Consider the following 20,498-nt stretch of genomic DNA (forward strand, 5'->3'; position numbering starts at 1 on the left):
ATCACCATCACTCCAGATATTGGTGTGAGATCACTATAACTGCAGATATAGGTGTGAGATCACTATCACTGCAGATATTGGTGTGAGATCACTATTACTGCAGATATAGGTGTGATATCACCGTCACGGCAGATATCGGTGCGAGATCACTATCACTGTAAATATAGGTGTGAGATCAATAGCACCGCAGATATAGGTGTGAGATCACTATTACTGCAGATATAGGTGTGAGATGATTATCACTGCAGATATGGATGTGAGATCACCATCACTGCAGATATAGGTGTGAGCTCACCATTACAACAGATATAGTTGTGAGATCACAATCACTGCAGATATAGCTGTGAAATCACTATCACTGCCGATATATAGGCATGAGATCACCATTACTTGAGATATAGGTGTGAGATTACTATCACTGCAGATATAGGTGTGAGATCACTATCACTGCAGATATAGGTGTGAGATCACCATCACTAAAGATATAGGTGTGAGATCACTATCACTGCAGATATATAGAATACCTATGTGTTCGGTATACAAGAGTTTAAGCTAGTGGCATTGTAAATGAGAATGCCTTTTATTTATGTTTTAAAAACGAAAACAAAAATAAAAGGCATTGTCATTTACAATGTCAATAGCTCAAACTGGTGTAAATGCGAGACCTATTGCATTGCAAATGCTTGTTTTATAAAGCAGCCTCTATCTCCCCCTTTCTATCCAGTGGAATATGTCACTGTTCGAAAGAGTTCTTTCCTCTGCCTGCCAGCATGTTGATGCTAAAGCAAGCTGTCCCTCACAGCTAGTACTTTTGTGGGGATTCCTCGATGATGGAACATTTGCCTGCAGATCTCTGGAGGCTGCTTCTGCTTGATGTCCTTTGTGCAAAGGCTGCTCGTTGTTTTCATTGTAGACACAGTGCCTGGGGGTCTAGTTGCTCTCTCCTAGGGATCTCCAGATATGTGGTGCATCACATGGATGATTAGGTGGATGAGGTACTCAATGTCTTCAAAACTTTAGATGTAAATATCTGTTGATTAATGTCTGAAAATGTTCTGTATAAATAGCTGTTCAGAAACTCAAGCTGTATTTCTATGTAATGGATAAGTAAATTGTGGTACAGGCATGTAATGTTTTGTGAAGGTATAGTTTGTTCTTCTTTGATGGCCTAAAACAGATAATGTCAGGACAGTAAGTCTGTCTGAATCCGATTGTCGCTCACGGGTTGGCTTAAGAAAACCAAGAATAAAAGGTATGTTTTATTGGTGAGCTAGAAGGCAATTGTCTTTTGGCAGTGATCATCTTTAAGCTCTCCATAACTGCATTCTGTCACGTTTAAGGAAATTCTTATCAAATGTACCCTGTAACCAGAGTTGTCCTCTTTCAAATGTAGCATTTCCTCCATGTGTATTACCACTGAGTCCACGTTATCTGCTCGAGTGATGGGAGTAATATAACGTTTTAAACTGTCTTTTTGTTTTTCAGTCAAAAAACTTGAGATCACAAGTGCAGAGAAAAACTCCTGGACTTACAAAAGATAAGGTTGGTTAAAAAATAAGTAAAAATCTTTATTTGGCCAGACTTTCCGACCAAGATTCAACTTTGACAGTTTGGAAAATATCAGTTAAGTGTTGGTGACATATATTAAAGGCTTTAAAACCCTAAGTGGCACTGGGGAGGAGCAGGGTCCATCACATGCATGTGATTTTAAAATAAAACAAAGGCAGAATTTCTAGCTACGAGGTATTTCTGTTGCTGAGGGTTTGGGAACAGCAGGAAATGGATTAGTACATGCAATAATCTCTAGTTTCTTGTTTCCATTGCTATTCATATCTGTCAAACTCCCTTTCAGAGGGCCACGGGGCAAGCAGGAGGTACCATGTTTAACCGCTGGGGTTGAGACCTTTTACTCATGATGTCCCGGGGCCGACGTACTATGGATCCTGAGCAACTGGGTCAAGTACCCCTTCCACCTGGCCTCTCAGGGTAGGCATGGTCTAAGCAGTTTAAGGCCTCTTGGAAGAGTGGGAGAAGGGAGGTATTTTTACAGACCAGTGAACACGGGATCACAACTCAAAATGCACACAGCAATCCATCATTGTCCAGTCAAATTCTCACATTTATAACAAAAGAGAAGTATTTTATTTCTAATGCTACCCACACAAAGTGAGAATAAAACATAAGCACACAATTTACCCAGTCCTCCCCTCAGGTTGGGGGCTCCAGTGTCTGTGGCAGTCCCCTGTCCCATTCACTCCTCGTGTTAGCGATTGTGGCTATTCCCCATTCACTATCGGTAAAATCCAGGGTATATCCCACTATTAGTCCGAATCTCAAGAGTCCACTACAACTCTAAATTTAAAGTCCATAGCATTTTGCAGTGCACACACGCCCCTGGGACTATCCGGCCCATAACAAGTCTTAAACTTCCCAGTGGCTCCAGCCGAAGTCAAGTGAGTTGGCTGCTCGCAGACTCAGCAGCTGCACAAGGCAGGCGCAGGCTATCTCCCTCGCGGTCACGCTCCTGCAGTGATCAAAGATTTCCTGCTTCTATAGCCCTTTCTGCATGGCAGTCTTTCCATTGGCTATCTTCACGGTGGCCCTTTCCTGGCATGAGGGGGTTGCTGACTCAGTCCTGCACATGGGCAATGACCCGATTGGTGTAGCAGCCGTTTCCTCACACCGGGAATCCACTCAACAGGGTTCCCCAGAGGACCTTGCTCCCTCCATTGTGCGCCTCTTCCTCACAGGGCACATTGCAGGCAGGCGCTGGTGCTCCAGGCTCCGGGGCAGTTTGTCTTGGATTCCCTGGGTGATGTTCCCTAACCCAGCAGGTTGATCTCCATTCCTGGTCTGGAGGTTGCAGAACTTCCCTCCTCACACAGCCTGCCTGGCTGCTTGGCAGATAGCAATTTTTGTGGTCTCAACCTCCTCTTCTTATAGTTCATTTCCAGACACCAAACGTGATTTAGGATCTGAGTCTTTGAAGTTTTATGTTGGGGGTCTGCTTCTTTCGAAATGTCCAATCTTCTGTTCCCTCTTCCAAAACAGCCTGTCACAGCATGGATGTCTCCTAAGCGGATAGTCCCACAACACAGGCCAAGGGAGTGACTCAAGGTTCACACCTGGATGCCAGCCACAGCGATATGTGCATCAAAAGGTTAGCCCAGCGCTCCCAGCCCTACTCTTTATGATTCTCTTATCAGCCCCATCTCTTTCAAGAGATGTGCACAGGTCCCTTCCTTGTGACATCTCACTGAATCAAAGAGCGCCCTTTGAAGTGTACACAGGAGGCCTGGTCCTCTCCACACCTGTGTTATGCTCACCCAGATTACAGGAATTCAGCAATCCACAAATCTGTGTGAGGGAATTTCTCTTTCTCCACTCCATATTTCACCATGCACACCTGGGTCTCTCAAATTGGAACCCAGGACCCTCCATGTATTGTACAATCCACAGGCGCATATATATATCCAGTGCACTGCATAGTACTGCATCCTCTACGCACTGTGCCATTCAGAGGCCCACATACATCCAGCACTTGCAGTCAACATGCGCGCATTGGCCAGCACTGTATCCTTCATGTATTGTGCCACTCACAGGTAAACATACACCCAGCACATGCACTTATCCTGCACACCATTCTCCCGCAAGATCGCTAATCACAAAGCTGAAGGGTAGACAGAAGATCTGGGTCCCCCTGGTAGGAACAAAAATGGCAGAAAAGGGAGTTGATTTAATTGCCTATTACCTTTATTGAGCAGACTGCAGTTGTGAAACAGAGAGACACAAAGAGGGAATCTGAGAATAGCAGAAAGAAACGTAGAAACCAGCACAGTGAGAGAGAGAAACAGTGAAACAGAAAGAGGTTTGAAAAAGGGCAGGGAGAGAAAGGGGAGACAAGAGGAAAACTGCAAAATAAAGAACATGGGAAAGAAAGCCAAAGAGACGAGCAGACCGGACACAAAAAAGCAGAGAGACAAGGAAATGAGAGAAGGACATAGATGTAGTGCATGTGTGTTCAGTCCACAAATTGCATAGAATACTTTGGGGACGGAGGGGGATTGGATGACCCAGGGCTTTAAGTGGAATGAAAAAGTTGGGAGATTTCTAAAGGCGGAAATTGGCCAAAAAAGGGTGACTGAATTCTTTCCAAGAGTGGTGGCCTATTTAATTAAAGGCGTGGCTTCAAACAAGCAAATTAAAATCCTGTACTTCACACACTTAAATCTCCGGCATGACCTACAATGTCATCAGATCATGAGATGGAGACAACGTCATGCATGTGTTTACTTTTATTTGGCCCAGGGTGAGACTGAGGACGCACATCTATCATAATTCTCTAAAACTGCAGCACAGCTAGATATGCTGCAAGGTGGCTGTGCATTCCACGGACAAACTGAAAGGAGTATTTTTTACCTCCCAAATTTAACAAATCGATTTAAAGTTTTCCAGAGGGGAATATTGTGTTATATATCCATGTCCAAATTTCTTCATGGAATTACAGTGCAGCCCTGTGTTTATGTGCATATTTTCCTGATGCATAGCAGTAGTGGCATCTCAGGAAAATGTATTCTTATTCTTACCTCAAAGCCTCTTCCATCTTATTATTGGGAAGTGCACCCGTAGGCTGGTTGGTGCCCAGCCTGGCGCTCTTGTACTGCCTCTAAAGACACAAGCCGATAGGCTGTTGAAACCTGAGGATAGTGCAACCCCAAACAAGCATTTGCAATGCAATAGGTCTCGCATTTATAAGAGTTTGAGCTATTGGCATTGTAAAATTACAATGCCTTTTATTTATGTTTTGGTTTTAAAACAAATAAAAGGCATTGTCATTTACAATGTCAGTAGCATAAACTTGCATAAAAGCAGTGTGCGGCGTGCAGCAGTGTGCGGCGTGCAGCAGTGTATGGCGTGCAGCAGTAGCTTAGAGTGGTGCAGAGTAGAGTTGCACAGAGTGCAGTGGAGTAGCGTGTGTACAGTACAGTAGCGTAAGGTACAGTGATGCAGTGTAGAGTGGTACACTGAGTGTCGGTGAAGAGTGGTGTAAAGTAGTACAGAGTGCAGCAGTGTAGAGTGGTGCATAGAAGAGTAGATTGGCGTGGAGTGCAGTAGCATAGAGTAGAGTGGTGCAGAGTTGCTTAAGTGCAGTGGTGTGGAGTCAAGTAGTGCAGAGTAGCGGGATATTCTAAGGAAAGGAGTTTGCGGTTAGATCGCTCTTCTAGAACCTATCTTTGAATCAAGAGCCACTGTTTGGCGCGGTGTTGATCGGACTGACGAGCAGAACACCATCTCACTGAAACTCGAGCTTCAAAAAGGCGCTTCCGGCAACATCTGTTTGGGCAGGTTTTTGCCGCCACCGATCCGGACATCGCACCCTATATTCGAGCATACCATATTCGGAAACTGGCAGAGCTGAGGGATAGCCCGCAATGTGCTTGAACAAACAATACCAGGGCAGAGCTATGCACCAGGAATTCCGGCAACTCTGTAAGACCCAGGGCCTCTGATCCGACGCAGACGAGCTCTGTGAAAACAGAAGCGCAGTGGGGGCTTCTAAAACAAGAAAAACGTTCAAGTGCCACCTTCATCAAACAACTGGTCGTGCACAAAAAAACAAACACATAAATAAATGCAATTATCATTTAAAATGCCAATAGCTAGTGTTGCATTATTATTAGCAATGCCAACTGCTCACACTTTTATGGGTACTGACTGCGGTGTAAAGTCATGCGAGGGAAATGCATGCGGGGTCTGTCATACACCCATAGGGGGCAACCTCTGAACATTAGGTGGGTATATAAAAAATTGTTATAGCTCTATATTTTAAGAAATCATTTTGAAGCTGTATCACAAAAATGGAATAAAACTGTACAATAATGTTTTTAAATTTAACTCTGGTGTGAAAAGTGCTAAAATAGTTGGGAGATTGTATTGTTTCCGGAATGTAGAGAAGACTTGAAAATGGCTAATAGCAAATATATTTTCACGTCGTTCCAGGGATGGCTTTTAATGAAACGGAGACTTAAGAAAGTATGACAAGGGCATGAGGTATTGGGAAGCAATGGACGTGGAGGAGAGAGGAGGGGTGATTAGGTAGCACATCAGGTGGGGCAGGTGTTTGAGTGACAACAAAACATGAGGGAGAGAGCAAGAAACGACATGCACTCAGAGAGTTCTCAATAAAAATGCAGCTCCCCTAATGTGAACAGTGGAATGGTTCAACTATTCCAATCAAAAGGATGGTAAAGAGGCTAATTTCCAGGGCAGGGACAAATACAAGATCAGGATAGTAGGTCATCTAAAGAGAAGTAAGCAAATGAGATTGACAGCAAAGCCAACCAATGGTAAGCAATGGGCAAACTCTAAGCCCACTGTAAGGTTTTTGCCATGGTCCACAAAAGGGGTTATGCAGACTAACAGCTGAAAGCTGTCTGTTTGTGGGACCTAAAAATGAGCTGACAGCAGTGAAAGATATAGCACCGTGAAAAGCCTTCATGACCCCCGGTCTCTACTCTTGGTTGTGTGTTTTGGATCCTAGTATTACATACAGACAGTGTTCTGTATGTTTGTTGTAAGCGATTTCTACCATTTGTATCTGTGGTTCCTACTCAGATAAACTGTACTTGGGGTATATTTTCAGGAAACAAAAGTACATTTTCTAAAATGCTACATCATAGTTGCTTGTAGTTTGCACTACATAAATAGTCACATTAGGGGTTGAAAGTGCTATATAAATGCAATCACAACTTAATACTATACCACATGCTTCAGGAGCACATGGAATGCATTATTGACCCGCTCGCAACACATTCAAAGCCAAATTCACAAAACTGTTTCTCTGGCAAGTTTCAACTTTGTTTGAGAAAAATGACATCTGTGTATGCTATTCCAACATCGGCATGCACAAATAAAAAAATGTAGGGGTAGAGCTATGACTTATGACTGCAGAATTTACCACATGATTATAAAAATTCAATAATCATAAAGCATATCCAGTAGGTGTTAACCCAGGGAGTGTCAGGCGGATGGTTCATGAAAATTATGTGAACATCTAGAGTCTTTTTTTCATAAAAAAGACTATACCTTTAAGGGGCTTCCTTGCATTTCTAAGGGCTGTGGTGTAAGTGGGACAGTATAGTATACCTTAGTCCTACAAGCACAAAATAGAAAAGTAGGAAAGCGTCTGAAAGTGCAATTATACCTCCATACTTGACTTAATCACAATGGAAGGGAAACCTTTAAAAAGAAAAACAAGGTTTTTTTAAGTGAACAAAAATATAAAAAAAAATACTTGATAAATATAAACATTATGTCCGCTTCAATGCTAATCTTTGTACCAGCCAGGACATTAAAATACCGGTCAAGCTGGTAAGAAGACGGCCAGGTGGTAACCCAAGCCAGATCAGGTGTTGTGTCCATTGGGACATTGTTCTCACCCTTCAGCTTTTACTTTTCACCAATATTATGGCTCTATAAGCTTTAAAATGCTTAAATTAACAAACATTTCTTCAACAATGAGCCTAATGAGACTAATAACATAGTGGCCCATTAAAGGGACGATATGGGATTGGGCCGCTCTTTTGGGAGTGCCCGGGCCTAATTGTGATCCCAAACCGACACTGCCTGTGCTCCAATTTGTATGATGTACAGACCTGAAGCAAATTGTGCAAAAGCTGACCTAAATCCACTGTATGCATATATGCAAGAATTATTTTGTTTTAAAAAAAAAACATGAGGTTGGTGAGTGATTTTAGGCCAGAACACAAAAGACTGATTTATCAAAGTTCTTGTCGTGTCAATGTACGTGAACATTTTGCAGCTGGAATGCAAACATTCTCTCTGAAAACCATGTTAGGCTTAAGCAGGCTGGCAGCATGTGTCGTTTTCTGCACGTAGGTACAATTTCCTTGTCACAAGCCTCTGGGAGCAGCAGACCAATTACAACTTTGTTAACATGTATTTGGCCTGAAGATTTCGGTTTTCACAAGAAGTGAAACGAACTAAGGGTACTCCAGTAAGCATCCTCCCTCCCATCTAGCGCCTCATAATCTGTAACCATTTAGTGGCACTTCTGCAAGGAAGGAGGAGAGGTTTTTATAATCCTCCAGACCACGCGCTGTAGATTGAGTTTAGTCCTGCTCCGAGCACGGCTGCCAGCACAGACTCGAGTAACTGCATCCCACGGGCTTCTGGCCAGGGTGTCTGTGATCCACACCCAGGAATCGAGCGGACGAGTGGCTTCAAGGCTGGATGCGCGCGAAAGGCCCTCAGTCATCGCCTGACATGTGTACGGATCATAATTTATGGAAGCAGCTCCGTCTCATGCTAAATGCGCCATCTGCCCCCTTGCAGGGCTTTCGCCAGAGCCTGAAACGTTCGCATAGTTTATGAACAGCAAACGCCATGTTGCGTGAGAGGAGCCTCATTCCCGGGGCTGAGTCTGATGGAAGGTCAGATTCAACCTGACTAAATGTTTTCTGAAATGTGATTATCAGCCACACAAATATGTTCCCACGGTATTTTTTTATTTCATATAGCAAAAAGGATTCTGTATATTCAGAATTTAAACTGCTGTTCTGCAACACATAAAGAACGTATGGATTTTGTATTTTTAAGAAGGTGAATTTTATTATTTCGATCACAAACACACAAAGAATGACACATTCTGAAAAAATAGCCTTTTTTATTTGAGTCCTACGACAGAGGACCTGTGACTGTGCTTGAACCATGCAACAAACCTAATTAAATAATTTAACACGAAGCCAATCCTAGCATGCGTTTTGAAAGTAACAAAGACAAACATAGTCTGAGGGGAGCGCAACACAGAGCAGGCAGAGTAACAAGCAGAGGGAAGGGTAAAGCAGCACGAAGGAGCCAGAGGGCATGGAGAGTGTAAGCCCAAACAAGAGCGCACTGAAGCTGACGAGGAGGGAGTGGGAGGGGGGGGTGGGGGCGGGCACAGTGGTGCGGGCCGCAGTTGTAAAAGGCAGGGAGAGGGTGAGATTGAGAAAGGGAAAGATAGGGATCAAAGGAAAAGAAGGGGGTGGCAAATGGTGTGCACTTTGATGTCCTCAGTGGCCGCGCGGCTCACTGAGGACATCAAAGCAAGTGCTTTTCAGGCTGCCAAATGGTGCGCGTGCTTGGTGCACATGCACTGTATTTGGAGGCCTGAAAAGCCTCTGTTTGCCCTTCCAAAACTCGCTTACTATAAGTCTCGCCAGAGCAGCGCTAAAGCGCTGTCTCAGGCGAGACCTAAAAAGTATTTCGGTTAGGATAGAGATATCCCAGCCCACACCTCCATCAGTTGTCTGATCCTGCGACGGAACGTGTGTGAGCTCCCAAGCACCCCTCAAAGACAATGCTTTCAACTCGACCCTTGTTCACTCTCTCTGAGGCAGCGGGCCTGTCTTTCCTTGGACCCAGCTTCTGCCACGGCAGATCCGTGGGGAGCACATGTTAGCCCATTAATGAATGTTTACTTCTCTCCTTTGTGCCTTGCATCTCCGATGCTGAGACTGGCCTTACTTATAATAGTTCTTGCAGTTGCCAGAGGAGGGCAGCAAAGATCACGCAAAGCTCAAAGCGAGAAAACATCATACTGATGCACCTCGGTAGGGCACAAGTCCTAAACTAATAATTATAACAATGCCAGCGAATGTTGCCCCAATGCATATAAGAAGACAGAGTGCGACGGGAACGGTCCCCATGATGCGCATATCTTCTCCCCGCAGGGCCCAAGCCTTTACTTTAGTGAGGCTGTGTCTTCTCTGCCAAAGTTCACGAGCAAAAGTGAAAGCGCACCCCACAGCACAAGACTGTGTCCGTACTTGCCCTAGGTCTACACTGATGGCAGTGCGCAAGCCAGCAAGAGTAGGAAGGAAAGAAGGTAACAAGGAAGAGGAGGGAGGGAAGTTAACTCGGAGAAGCTGTCTCATCTCAAACCTCTTTGCAGTCGGAAAACAGGCTCTAACATTTGACCTTGGTCTTTGAATGCGCAGCAACTGTAAGGAGATAAAAGCATGATTTATAGCTCTGTTTATAGAAAAGGACCTCGGAGCACCGAAAACATCCAGCGCTCGGGTCAAATGCTCTTGGAGAAAGGTAAAAGTAGTCCATAAACAGATGTTACAGTGGGACACACGGAAGCCTACAAGTCCTGAGGTGATACTCCATGGGAGTGAACAATTTGTAAAAAGGAGGGACGAGGAAGCCAAATTACCCATTAGCAAGCAAGGATTTTTACAAGACTGCGGACTAGACAAATCAAAAGAGATGGGAGGGGTCAAAGCCCAAAAAGTACATGCAACAGATCATCCTGACGGCGCAAGCGCTGTCTAAGCTCGAACTGAAAAGGATCTCTTCACTCCTGCTGATCACTACACAAGGTATGCTGCCACCACTGTGCTCCTGCTGCTTAACTGCTGTTGAAGGCAGTAACCTTCCATCACTATGAGGGTAATGGTGTGGGCGCTCCTCCAGGTCCAACATTTCCATGTCCTGGTGAACCCGCATGATCCGTGTTTGCCTATCAATCAGCATTAGGGATCCAGACATCAGTTCAGTTTGGCACTCAGATCAGGGGGACACGTCCATTACCATGCAGAGGAGTTTTCCATCCCAACCATATCATTGCTCGTTCGTAATTCTTTTTTTGTTTAGTATCATGATAAAACACACTACTTAAAATATTTCTTTAATGGAATAACTGGACAACTTTTGTAATAGTTTAATTTCAGAGGCATCAAAACTGACCACGTTGGCTCATTGAAAAGGGAGGTTATTTACAAGATGTATAAAATGCCTAAGCAAGAGAGCCCTGGAGTCCCCTGAGTTCACAGGCCAACATACAGTACACTGTACCAATCATTCAGGGCCCAGAGGCAACCTCAGATGTCCTCAAAGTGGCAGGAGAAAATCTGCAGTGTCCTGGTCAAAATAGAGACACAAATCACACCCTCGTAATAGGCAGCAAATAGCAATTCATCTGGGCTAGTGCCTTATCCAGTAAATGTCTCCTGTGATTTCACACTCAAAAGGAGCAAAGGTAGTTTGACAGGATTTTGAAATTGTGAAGAAGGTTCTTATTCTGATGTGTTGATGTTGAGCGTTAGAAGGATGTTCCTTTATGGGAATAATGCTGACATCCTTGTGGAGTATAATGCAGCAAAAGAGTGCACACACACGCTGTCGAGAAGAGGTTTTCCGGGTATCTGTAAATAAGACTGCCAGCAACATAGAAGAACCTCTCACATGTGTATGAGAGGTAGCCATTAACACACCGTTGTTTGAGGACATCCAGCATGAATGTAGCACTCATCACCATAACACTTTGCCTGCACTCTCATTTTCCACCCTAGAAGATAGTTTGTACTTAGAGATAGAATCTGAGCAGCCCTCTGAGTGGTCTGGAATGGAAATTATTTTTATTGCTTGCAGGCATATGTACTGTAGGTAGCTGGTGTTCAGGACCCTGCATCATTATTCTCTGACTTACCAGTCACTTTCATTGGTTTTTAGATATTTTCTCCCCAAAATCAATCAATCAATCCGGCATTTATAGAGCGCGCCAATGTCTGATTGGATTGATTGATTGATTTTGTGAAGAAAATATCTAAGAAATGATGAAACATGAAACAAAGAAAATCCTGAAGAGACTTGGGCCTCAGTTAGATTTTAGGGGACTGTGTCATCCAAAACAAATGTAGCATAGCACCCTATCTACCAAACTGAGGGCCTCCCACTCTATTTAAAGTCGGACAGACTATCATGTTTATTCCAGCAGTGCCCCCGCGGGCTCTACGGCGGTAACCTTACACTGCCGGGCCGAGCGACTTAGGGCTGCAGGTGTAACTATATCGGACTGTCTGCCAAGAGGTGGCCTTTGCTAAGATAGCGCCCTGGGCATGGGTGGAGAGAAATGTGGCGCCCTTGCTCATGGTAGTGCATTAAATGAGGCAGCAGGGGCTTCCTTTTGTTTTCACTTGTCAGTATCTGGATGAGCAGGGAGTGGCCCCTGAACACAAACGTCCCGGGCCTACCCCAGCTCACCTAAATCACTGATAGCTTAGCTCCCTCACGCAGTTGATGGTTTTTCTTGATGTGTGCTAGCAGGTGTCGTGGGTGGAGGGAGGACAAAGAAGGGGGCTAAAGGGGTGTTAAAACATCGCAAGTCGTATGGTAATGAAGGACTGAAACCACTTTAAACTGGCAAATCAGACCGAAACGAACAGGCAGGGACAAGGTCAAGGCTGGAGCAAGATGAGAAGGGCGCTGCTGTTGGCATAACCTTAATGCACACAGCTCCATGCGCCGCTCAGAAAATTGGCGCCCTGAGCCCAGCTCGCCCATGCTAAAGGCCGGCCCTTCGGCTGCCACATTTAGAGTAGGTGATTTGATGTTTTTTTTCTTTTCGAGAACTCCTGGGAAAGCCTGGCAATCCCAGACAGAAACAAGCATTTGCAATGCAATAGGTCTCGCATTTGCGAGAGTTTAAGCTATTGGCATTGTAAATGATGATGCCTTTTATTAATCTGTTTTGAAAACCAACACATAAATAAAAGGCATTGTCATTTACAATACCAATAGCTCAAACTCTTGCAAGTGCGAGACCTATTGCTTTGCAATTTTTTTTTTTTTTTATGCGGCTGAGTGATATTTGAACATTGCTACTGCCATTTGTATGGGCAAGCTGACAAAAAAGAATGCTACTATGTGTAATGAAACCAGAGCTTATGTACTGTATTTTATTGTAATTGATTTTATGTAGCGCTTACTACCCCTTTTGAGGTGTTAAAGGGCTTTTTTGGCGAGTAGCATTCTATTCCCGAACCCAAATGGATTAGTGGTGAATTAGTATAGTGAAATATGACATTAATTTGAGCTGTGGATATGTTAGTCAGTTATTTTGCTTGAGGAGGATAGTGGAGGGATAGAAGAGGGAAAGGTTTTAGTTCATATAGTGCCTGCTACCCCTGATGAGGCGTTGAAGTGTATTTCGGCAAGTTGCATGCTACTCCGTAACCAAGGAAGGATAAGTGGTAAATTAGTGAGGGAAATATGAAATTCAAATGAGCAGTGGACAAGTTAGTCTTTTATTTGGATTGAAAAGAATAGAGGAGGTATGAAAGAGGGAAAGGTGTGCATTTATATAGTGCTTGCTACCCCAAATGAGGTATCAAAGCGCTTTTTGGCGAGTAGCACGCTACCCTGGAACCCAAGAAGGATTAGTGATGAATTAGTGCAGGGAAATGAGATTAATTTGATTTGAGCTGTGGGAAGGTTAGTCTGTTATTTGGATTGTAAACGAATCGGGATAGAGGACGGAAGGGTTTGCATTTTTATAGTGCTTGCTACCCCTCATACACACACACATAGGCATAAACATGCATATACATACATACATATAAATATATACACATACACACACACATATATATATATACATATATATATACACATATATATAAACACACATACATATACACATATAACATGAATGGTGCAGTGTAAGTAGAAATAGGATTATTTCTCAGATAGCTAGACGAGCATCAGAGTAGCCTTCCAGTATGGCCGATAGTAAGTTGGTCACCAAGTGTGGTCTGCAACAGTCCAGTGCACAGCAAAGTAGGCATTGTAGATTGGCATAGTAAATGTTCGCTATGCAAGGGAGAATAAGATAATGAGCATTTCGTAAGCAAAAAATGTATATTTTTACCAGCAGAAAAGCAATGACAAATGGAGAGAAAAAAAACAGAATGCTTTCCCAATTACGTTTTCAAATGTTATTTATTTGTAATACTGTTATGTTCACCAAAAGATCATTGCACTGGCCTACCTGGGAGACGTGAAAGGGACGGTTTTATGTGGCTAAATGGGTCAGAACATTTTCCCTCCCCACTCAGCGCAGCTTGGCATAGTCTGTAGTCTAGGGCCCTGCAACCCCGAATTTTACAAGTAGCTGTGCAGTCTTTTGTTTCCGGAAGCCTGCGGCAAGCGGGCCTGAAGTCTGTATACGTGTGGGTGGGAGAATTAAATCCAGGTCCGAGGCAGAGAGTGAGGAAGGAGTAGGAAGGGGGAGGCCTTTTCCAACGAGCAGAGAGGGCGAAAGAATGAAATAAAGCAGTGGAATTTGCTTTGACATAGCTGGAACAACTAGCCCTTCTCCAAGGGGCTAGACATTATTGTCATTACTCTGGGACCTCCTGGATTACTGCTGGTGATTTCTGAAGTGCACAGGGAACGGTGTGGATCACATTTTTAACTAGCTGGATAGTTCTTTCCAGTCACTTGCAGAGCAAAACAATCTAAAAACTTAATGTTCAGATAAGGACTGTTAGCAGCCTGGCGTGCACAATAAACTGTTTGGGGAACAATTCAGAGGCCACAAAAGAAAGGACAACAGCGAGACCTAAAAATGGATGTGCAGAAAACCGGTGGCCAATGGCTCAGCAAAGAGCTAATCCAGTTCAACAGTGGCCCTTACTCTCCTAGCATCACTAGCCGCCCAACCAGAACGGATTGGTTGACTATGTCAAATGCAGCAGATGGTGACGAGTACCAGAACTGTCCATTACCAGAGTCTAGAACCAAGCACAGGCAAGGACAGCAATTAGCACCAACTTCATAACACTAGCCATACTAAAGGCAGCGCAATGTGGTCACGCAGCCAGCTGGATATGACGTTTTAGCCAGTTTGTGGCAGAGATAGGCCAAGGTAACTTAAGAAACCAAACTAAGATTTTTCAAAGGAGTGATTATCATTCTTTTCCATACCTGTGAGGCCATTTCTGAAGATAAGGAGGGATCCGAGTATTTTTGAATAAATGAACGCAAGTGGAAGCGTGCCTCAAGTAGAGAAATGAGGCAGGGACTGAGTGTCGGGAGAACGGGTTTCAAAAAAGGGCAGATGGGCCTCCTCAGGAATGGTGATGCAGAGAAGTACTGTGATGATTGGAAGAGCAGCAGGTTATAAACCACGAGCAGGCCTAAACAAATAAACCAGAACGCTTTCTTAGATTTTAATAATGTTTCCTGTTGCATTTCAGGCAATATTGTCACCGAGCGATTGGAAAGGTTTGATTTTGAAAGTTTCGGACGAGTTCATGTTCCTTGATGATCAAGATTAGCTCCCTTTTACATTTAAAAGCAGAGATACGCTTCATGATGCAGACGGCAGCTTTCTCTTGGGATAAGATACTCACAAAGGAGCTGACATTTGTAGGACTTCATGGGATTTCTTCTTGTAGGTGCCCCTACATCAAACTTCAAACAGACAGCTAAGCGAAAGTGATCGCGATCAAACATCAAAGCAGCCGTGCGGCCGCGAAAGTGAAAGTAATCCGGGTAAAAGCGGCGCGCGCGCCCGCGCACATGCACTGTAGGTCTAGGCTGACTTGGTTGCACTTTTAAAAGCCCACTACAAAATGTCTCAAAGAGACAGCTTTCGCTGTCTCAGCGAGACCTAAAAATAGCAAGCATTGGCATAGCCAATAGGTCTCACCTAGGTGATAGATATTGATTTTGTCAATGTGTTTTAGCCATGTTGTACAGCAGCGTGGCAGCTGTACATCATGGTCCCAAAGAAATGGGGAAAAAAGCGCTATGACGCAGTCGGCGCTGGCAGCATCAAAGCTTTTTTTTTTCTGGTAAACAAAATATTGACAAAACCAGTAGCTCTTGCATAGGCAAAACCTATTGGCTTTGCCAATGCTTGTATTCTGCTCTACCTCCTAGTTTACACTATTGGAGCCCTTTACTTTGTCTCATATTAATATATCTGTGTTACTATGGTGCCATCCAGTGGCCACTGTAGTAAAGGATACTAATTAATTTTTTCATTTTCCTCCGAAATTCTACCCACCTCGTATAGTAATACTAATAAACATATGACAGGGAAAAAAATCTGGGCAAATTACTTGCTCTCCCATGCCTAAAAAATGTTATGTGAACTTGTGTAATGTAATACCTTCAGGTCGGGTCGTGGTCGCACAATTTAAAAATGGCCCCAAAAAAGAAATAGTACCTCTATCAGAGCTCGAGGAGCAGATGGACTCTATTTGAGGTTAATCAATCGGTACCTGGTCCATGCTCCACACAAAGAACAGGAAATGATGCAGGAAGTGATGTGTCGTGCACACTGCTGAATTAAAAGGCATCAAGGAAGAGTAATAATGATGCCAACGAATGGTAAACAATGGGAAAGCTAAAAGCCCCCTTTAGAGTTTTCTTTTCTTTAATTAAACACAAGAGATAGTCGTTGTAGCAACAGCCCATGCACAGTGGCTGCAGGCAAGACCTACAATGACCACCATACTGTGGATGGAATCTCCCTGGGTGTCAGGGTTATTCATATATTGTTTAAAAAAAACAACCTCCAGTTGTGTTAGTTCCCTTTTGCAAAACAAAAATGTATTCTGAGAGGCTGCATTAGCCATGGTGACTGCTCAGCAATCTCTTAGTGCCTTCAGAAGAGCCGCAGTCGTGGCGGCTCCTCTGAAGGTACAGAGATGTTTGCCATGCTGACAGAGATCTGTAAAGTGAGAGGTGGTCCACCAGGGTGGCAGAGATAATGCCCTCTGCTACCTTGGCAGAAGCCCTATGTATCCCAGTCCAGGTTGCGGCCATTCCTACGTATTAGTAAAAGTTGGGTAGATGGGGGTACTTTTCTGTCCCTCGATGCAACTGAAATGGGAATAGATGAATCCCCCTCATTATGGAAGGTCCCGGGGCCAAGGAAACTCTGCCTGTATCAGCTTGATATCCCACCTAAATAGCAGGAAGCTAAGACTTTTCTAATGGGCAAATTCCTGCCATAACCTCTCTCAGAGCACTAACAGAATCAGAGGCTTAGCAACACTTTACCGCTATTTATATGAACACCACCCATTTTAAACCTCACTAGACATTACAGATGTAACTTATGCGATTCTGGTACCATGGACCATGTTTAGCATACAGCAGAATTCGTACCTCTCTGTAACTTTATTGGGCAAAGGCCGATGTTATGCAATCCTCCCTCGCTCTTGTCTGTATGTTCTCCCTCAAGTGTATTCATGATCGTTTGCTCCTAACCTTTGAATTTAGCTTGTTATCTCTGTAAAGCGCTCTGATACCCTAACGGGTCACGTTCGCGCTCTATAAAACACTAAATAAATCAATAAACTCGGAAGTACCTTTAGAAAGGATTAGCTATGAGCTCTGCAATTGTTCCTCATGTGGAGACAGACGGGCCGGGCGAACGTATCTTGACCATATGAATGTTGGTTGAGTCCTTTTATGCCCAAGCCCTCTTCTACTGTGCACCATTTGATCTATACAGAGCATTCAGACCTCTAGGCTTGGTGCCACCCGTAAAGAGCGTGATTCCAAACTGTGGTCAAGAGCAGACTGGGCTGGACAATAGAGAGGATGACCTCTGTGGAGAAGTGCTGTTCATGACATCTCTCTTGTGATCAGGAGGAGAAGTACTCCCTAACTACCCCACCCCCTCCCCCAATCAGCAAGCTTCTGTGCATGAAGGGACTGTTGACTGGCTCCTTTAGAGGTGAGCAAAGCACTCCCTTTGGAACCTCTCAGAATAAAAGAATTAGTCGTGGTGGAAGTTGAGTGAGGGTAATGTGGGATTTCTCCTTTAAAAGAATGTGTCAGGCACTGCCTACAGGTGTGTGTGTGTGTGTGCGTGTGCGTGTGTGTGTGTGTGTATATATATCTCCTTTCTCCATTGAAATACGCTGTTTTTGCTCCTTAATACTTACCCGATTTTTCAATATCCATGTTTTTCTTTTGCAACAGACCCTCAGCGGAATCCTAAATATTGAGCTGGTGAAGGACAAAACAGCAGATGAAATAACAGAGGTACACATTTATATCTTTTTTTAACAAATTAATCATAAATGAGTGATGTACATGTTATGTGCTTCTGAAAACGCCTGGTCGTTTATTTAGTGCTTGACCTTCAACATATTTTCTAAACGTAGACTTACCATATCGAATAGCCCCAAGGCTAAGTGATATTGCAGAGAGTAAAAGGTAAATGATTGGATTTTGCACTCTACCCCCTTTTCTTTTCTCTGTTTTTTTCCTTTATTCTTTTTCTGCACCTAAAACACTCCTGCCGTAGACATTGAGATGTTTGCTACATTGTCTGCCTAGTAATAAGACAAGGTTACACAGCTTAATGGTTATGATAAACAGGTGTTTCATCACTTACGCTACTCAAACCACACTGAGGTGACAGATATAAAAATGTAACTTCTCCATTGATTTTAATGCGCTTATCTGATCAAGGACGTCACCTTGTAAGAGCTTCATGATCTATATTCCAGTACGATGGGCGTTTTTATGTTCGCTAGTCATGAAATAAAGATCCTTCTACCAGTAACAAGATTTATTGGATGAAGGATTCTGTGGTAGACACAATGAAGCTGAGACTCTGTCCCAAAGAAGAAGCTTTATTCACAGGAGACAGCTCAGACACCCAACCGGTACGGCCAGTCAATAAATACAACTCCCAACCGCCACTCAATAGAATGTAAGAACAACGTCACAGAACAATGTGCATGTGATGGTAGCACGAGCATGGCAGCGTGAGAAGAGCTGCATAAAAGTACACAAATTATAAGACATCTCCTTGTCTTCCACAAAAGAAATGAAAAGAACAACTCTTAGAAGAAGATAGTAAATAACTGACATAACCTTATGATATGTTGAAAAGCATAATCAAAAGTCCAGGGTTTGGAGAACTATACATGTTAGGAAATGAAACTAAAACAAGAAAATAAAATGGGTAGAAGTACAAAATAGGCATGGAGGAGGGAAAAATAGAACACACGCGAAAGTGCCCAGGAAAGACTATAAGACATACCAACATACCCACTCCCTTCCTTGAAGAGTTGAGAGCAAAGTGACTTAGTAACAGACATAATGTTTCAAATGCTGTGTCATCCTTCGTTCCCTGAGAATCCTTCCCATCTGTTTGCCTTCCCTTGGTTCAGGTAAAGATGTCTCCGGGGAACAGGGCTGATTTTTTTCTTTTTGCTGTTCTCAAGGGTATTACTTGCTACTGGTGTACAACCCGAGACCTCTTCATGCACCTCCGTGGGATTCTGCACACCCTTTCCCTGAATTTGGTACAATGCCACCCTTCTTAGATCCCACGTTTGACCATTCTGTAGCTTCACCCAACTCCCCCCTATGCACTTCACCTGAAAAGGACCCCTGAATTTGCTAAATCCCCTCACTATACCACCTGGTTTGACTTTTCCCCAGTCACATTGCTGTATGTCCCTTTTACCACAAACCAAAGTTTTCTTGTGCTTAGTAGAAAAACAATTGGTCAAATCGCTGTGCAACCAAGTTGGAACCATTTTGGTGCCAGCTTGTCTTCCCCTCATTAACTCAAACGGAGTCTTGACCATACCTTGATGTACAGTGGTACGATAAGCCCATAACATGTCCTTGATGGTACGCTGCACAGGTATGTTTGAAGTGACCGCTAATTGCATTGTACCTCTGATTAACTTGTTAATCCTCTCACACAGACTATTTCCCTGTGGGTTACACAGTGAAGTACACACGTGTCTCAAACCAGTTTTGTTAAAAAAAAATCAGTTTCTCTTGTGGTGAGTTGGGTACCATTGTTTGTAACAAGAATAGATGGAATGCCCTCCCTCCTAAAAATTTCACTTAAAACACTCAGTGTATTCTGTTGTAATATTTCTCTTGAAGATTACCTGTACCCCTCTTGAACAAGCATCTACTAAGACTGCTGCAAACTTTTCATTATCGTGCAAATCACTGAATGGACCGATAAAATCCATGCACGCTTTTAAGGTCTCGCCTAGCGACGCAGCGCATGCGCGCCTTGGCAAGATCAACTGTTGCCACTTTCTGTGCCGAAGGGGAACAGGATATGTGCACGCCTGGACAGGCGATGCGCGCGTTGTCTCGCCACGTCTCTTCCTCCTTGTTGTTATTGTGAGGGATCAGTTCTGTTGAAAGCCAGGCACCGCTGGCAGGGTAAGAATTTAATTTATCAACACAAGACATATTTTAAAAGGGTCCATTAGACCAGAGGCGACTTTAGGCGCTCTGCAGAAGGAGAACTGGAGCTCCGGCAGCCACTGAAAGCAAAAGAATTTGCCTAATTAGCTCGTGTTTGTTTTGATACCACTGCCTATGCACCAAGATACTTCTATACATACTATCATTCGGAAAGAGTTACGCGTGTAATGTTTGTTATTACAGACATTAGGACTTTTAACCAGACTTGTTTCTTTGGCATTGTGTGCACAATATTCCATTAATCTTTCTAATTATGTAATTACCACATACTTACTTTAGGGGATGCATTCTGAACGTTGCTACATACCGTGAAAACTGAGTCATTAGGCGTGTGGGTGTAAAGGTACAAGTACAGAACACGGATTGGCAAGTCTAGGCACAGTACATGCCATAGGACCCAACGTCCGCTTGGAATGCCATTTGCACCTGGGCAG

General features: G+C 43.7%; 1 protein-coding gene across 1 annotated transcript in view; it reads left to right on the forward strand.

Moving 5' to 3' along the window:
• ATPAF1 (ATP synthase mitochondrial F1 complex assembly factor 1) overlaps nucleotides 1-20,498 on the forward strand; it is a 168,937-nt gene that overhangs the window by 88,839 nt on the left and 59,600 nt on the right. Inside the window, exons 3-4 of the mRNA XM_085602706.1 lie at nucleotides 1,486-1,542; nucleotides 17,794-17,856. Of these exons, the coding sequence (XP_085458832.1) occupies nucleotides 1,486-1,542; nucleotides 17,794-17,856 (120 nt within the window). The remainder of the gene's footprint in view (nucleotides 1-1,485; nucleotides 1,543-17,793; nucleotides 17,857-20,498) is intronic.

Source organism: Triturus cristatus, chromosome 4_2 (assembly GCF_964204655.1).
Source record: "Triturus cristatus chromosome 4_2, aTriCri1.1, whole genome shotgun sequence".
In the NCBI taxonomy this organism is placed as follows: Eukaryota; Metazoa; Chordata; class Amphibia; order Caudata; family Salamandridae; genus Triturus; species Triturus cristatus.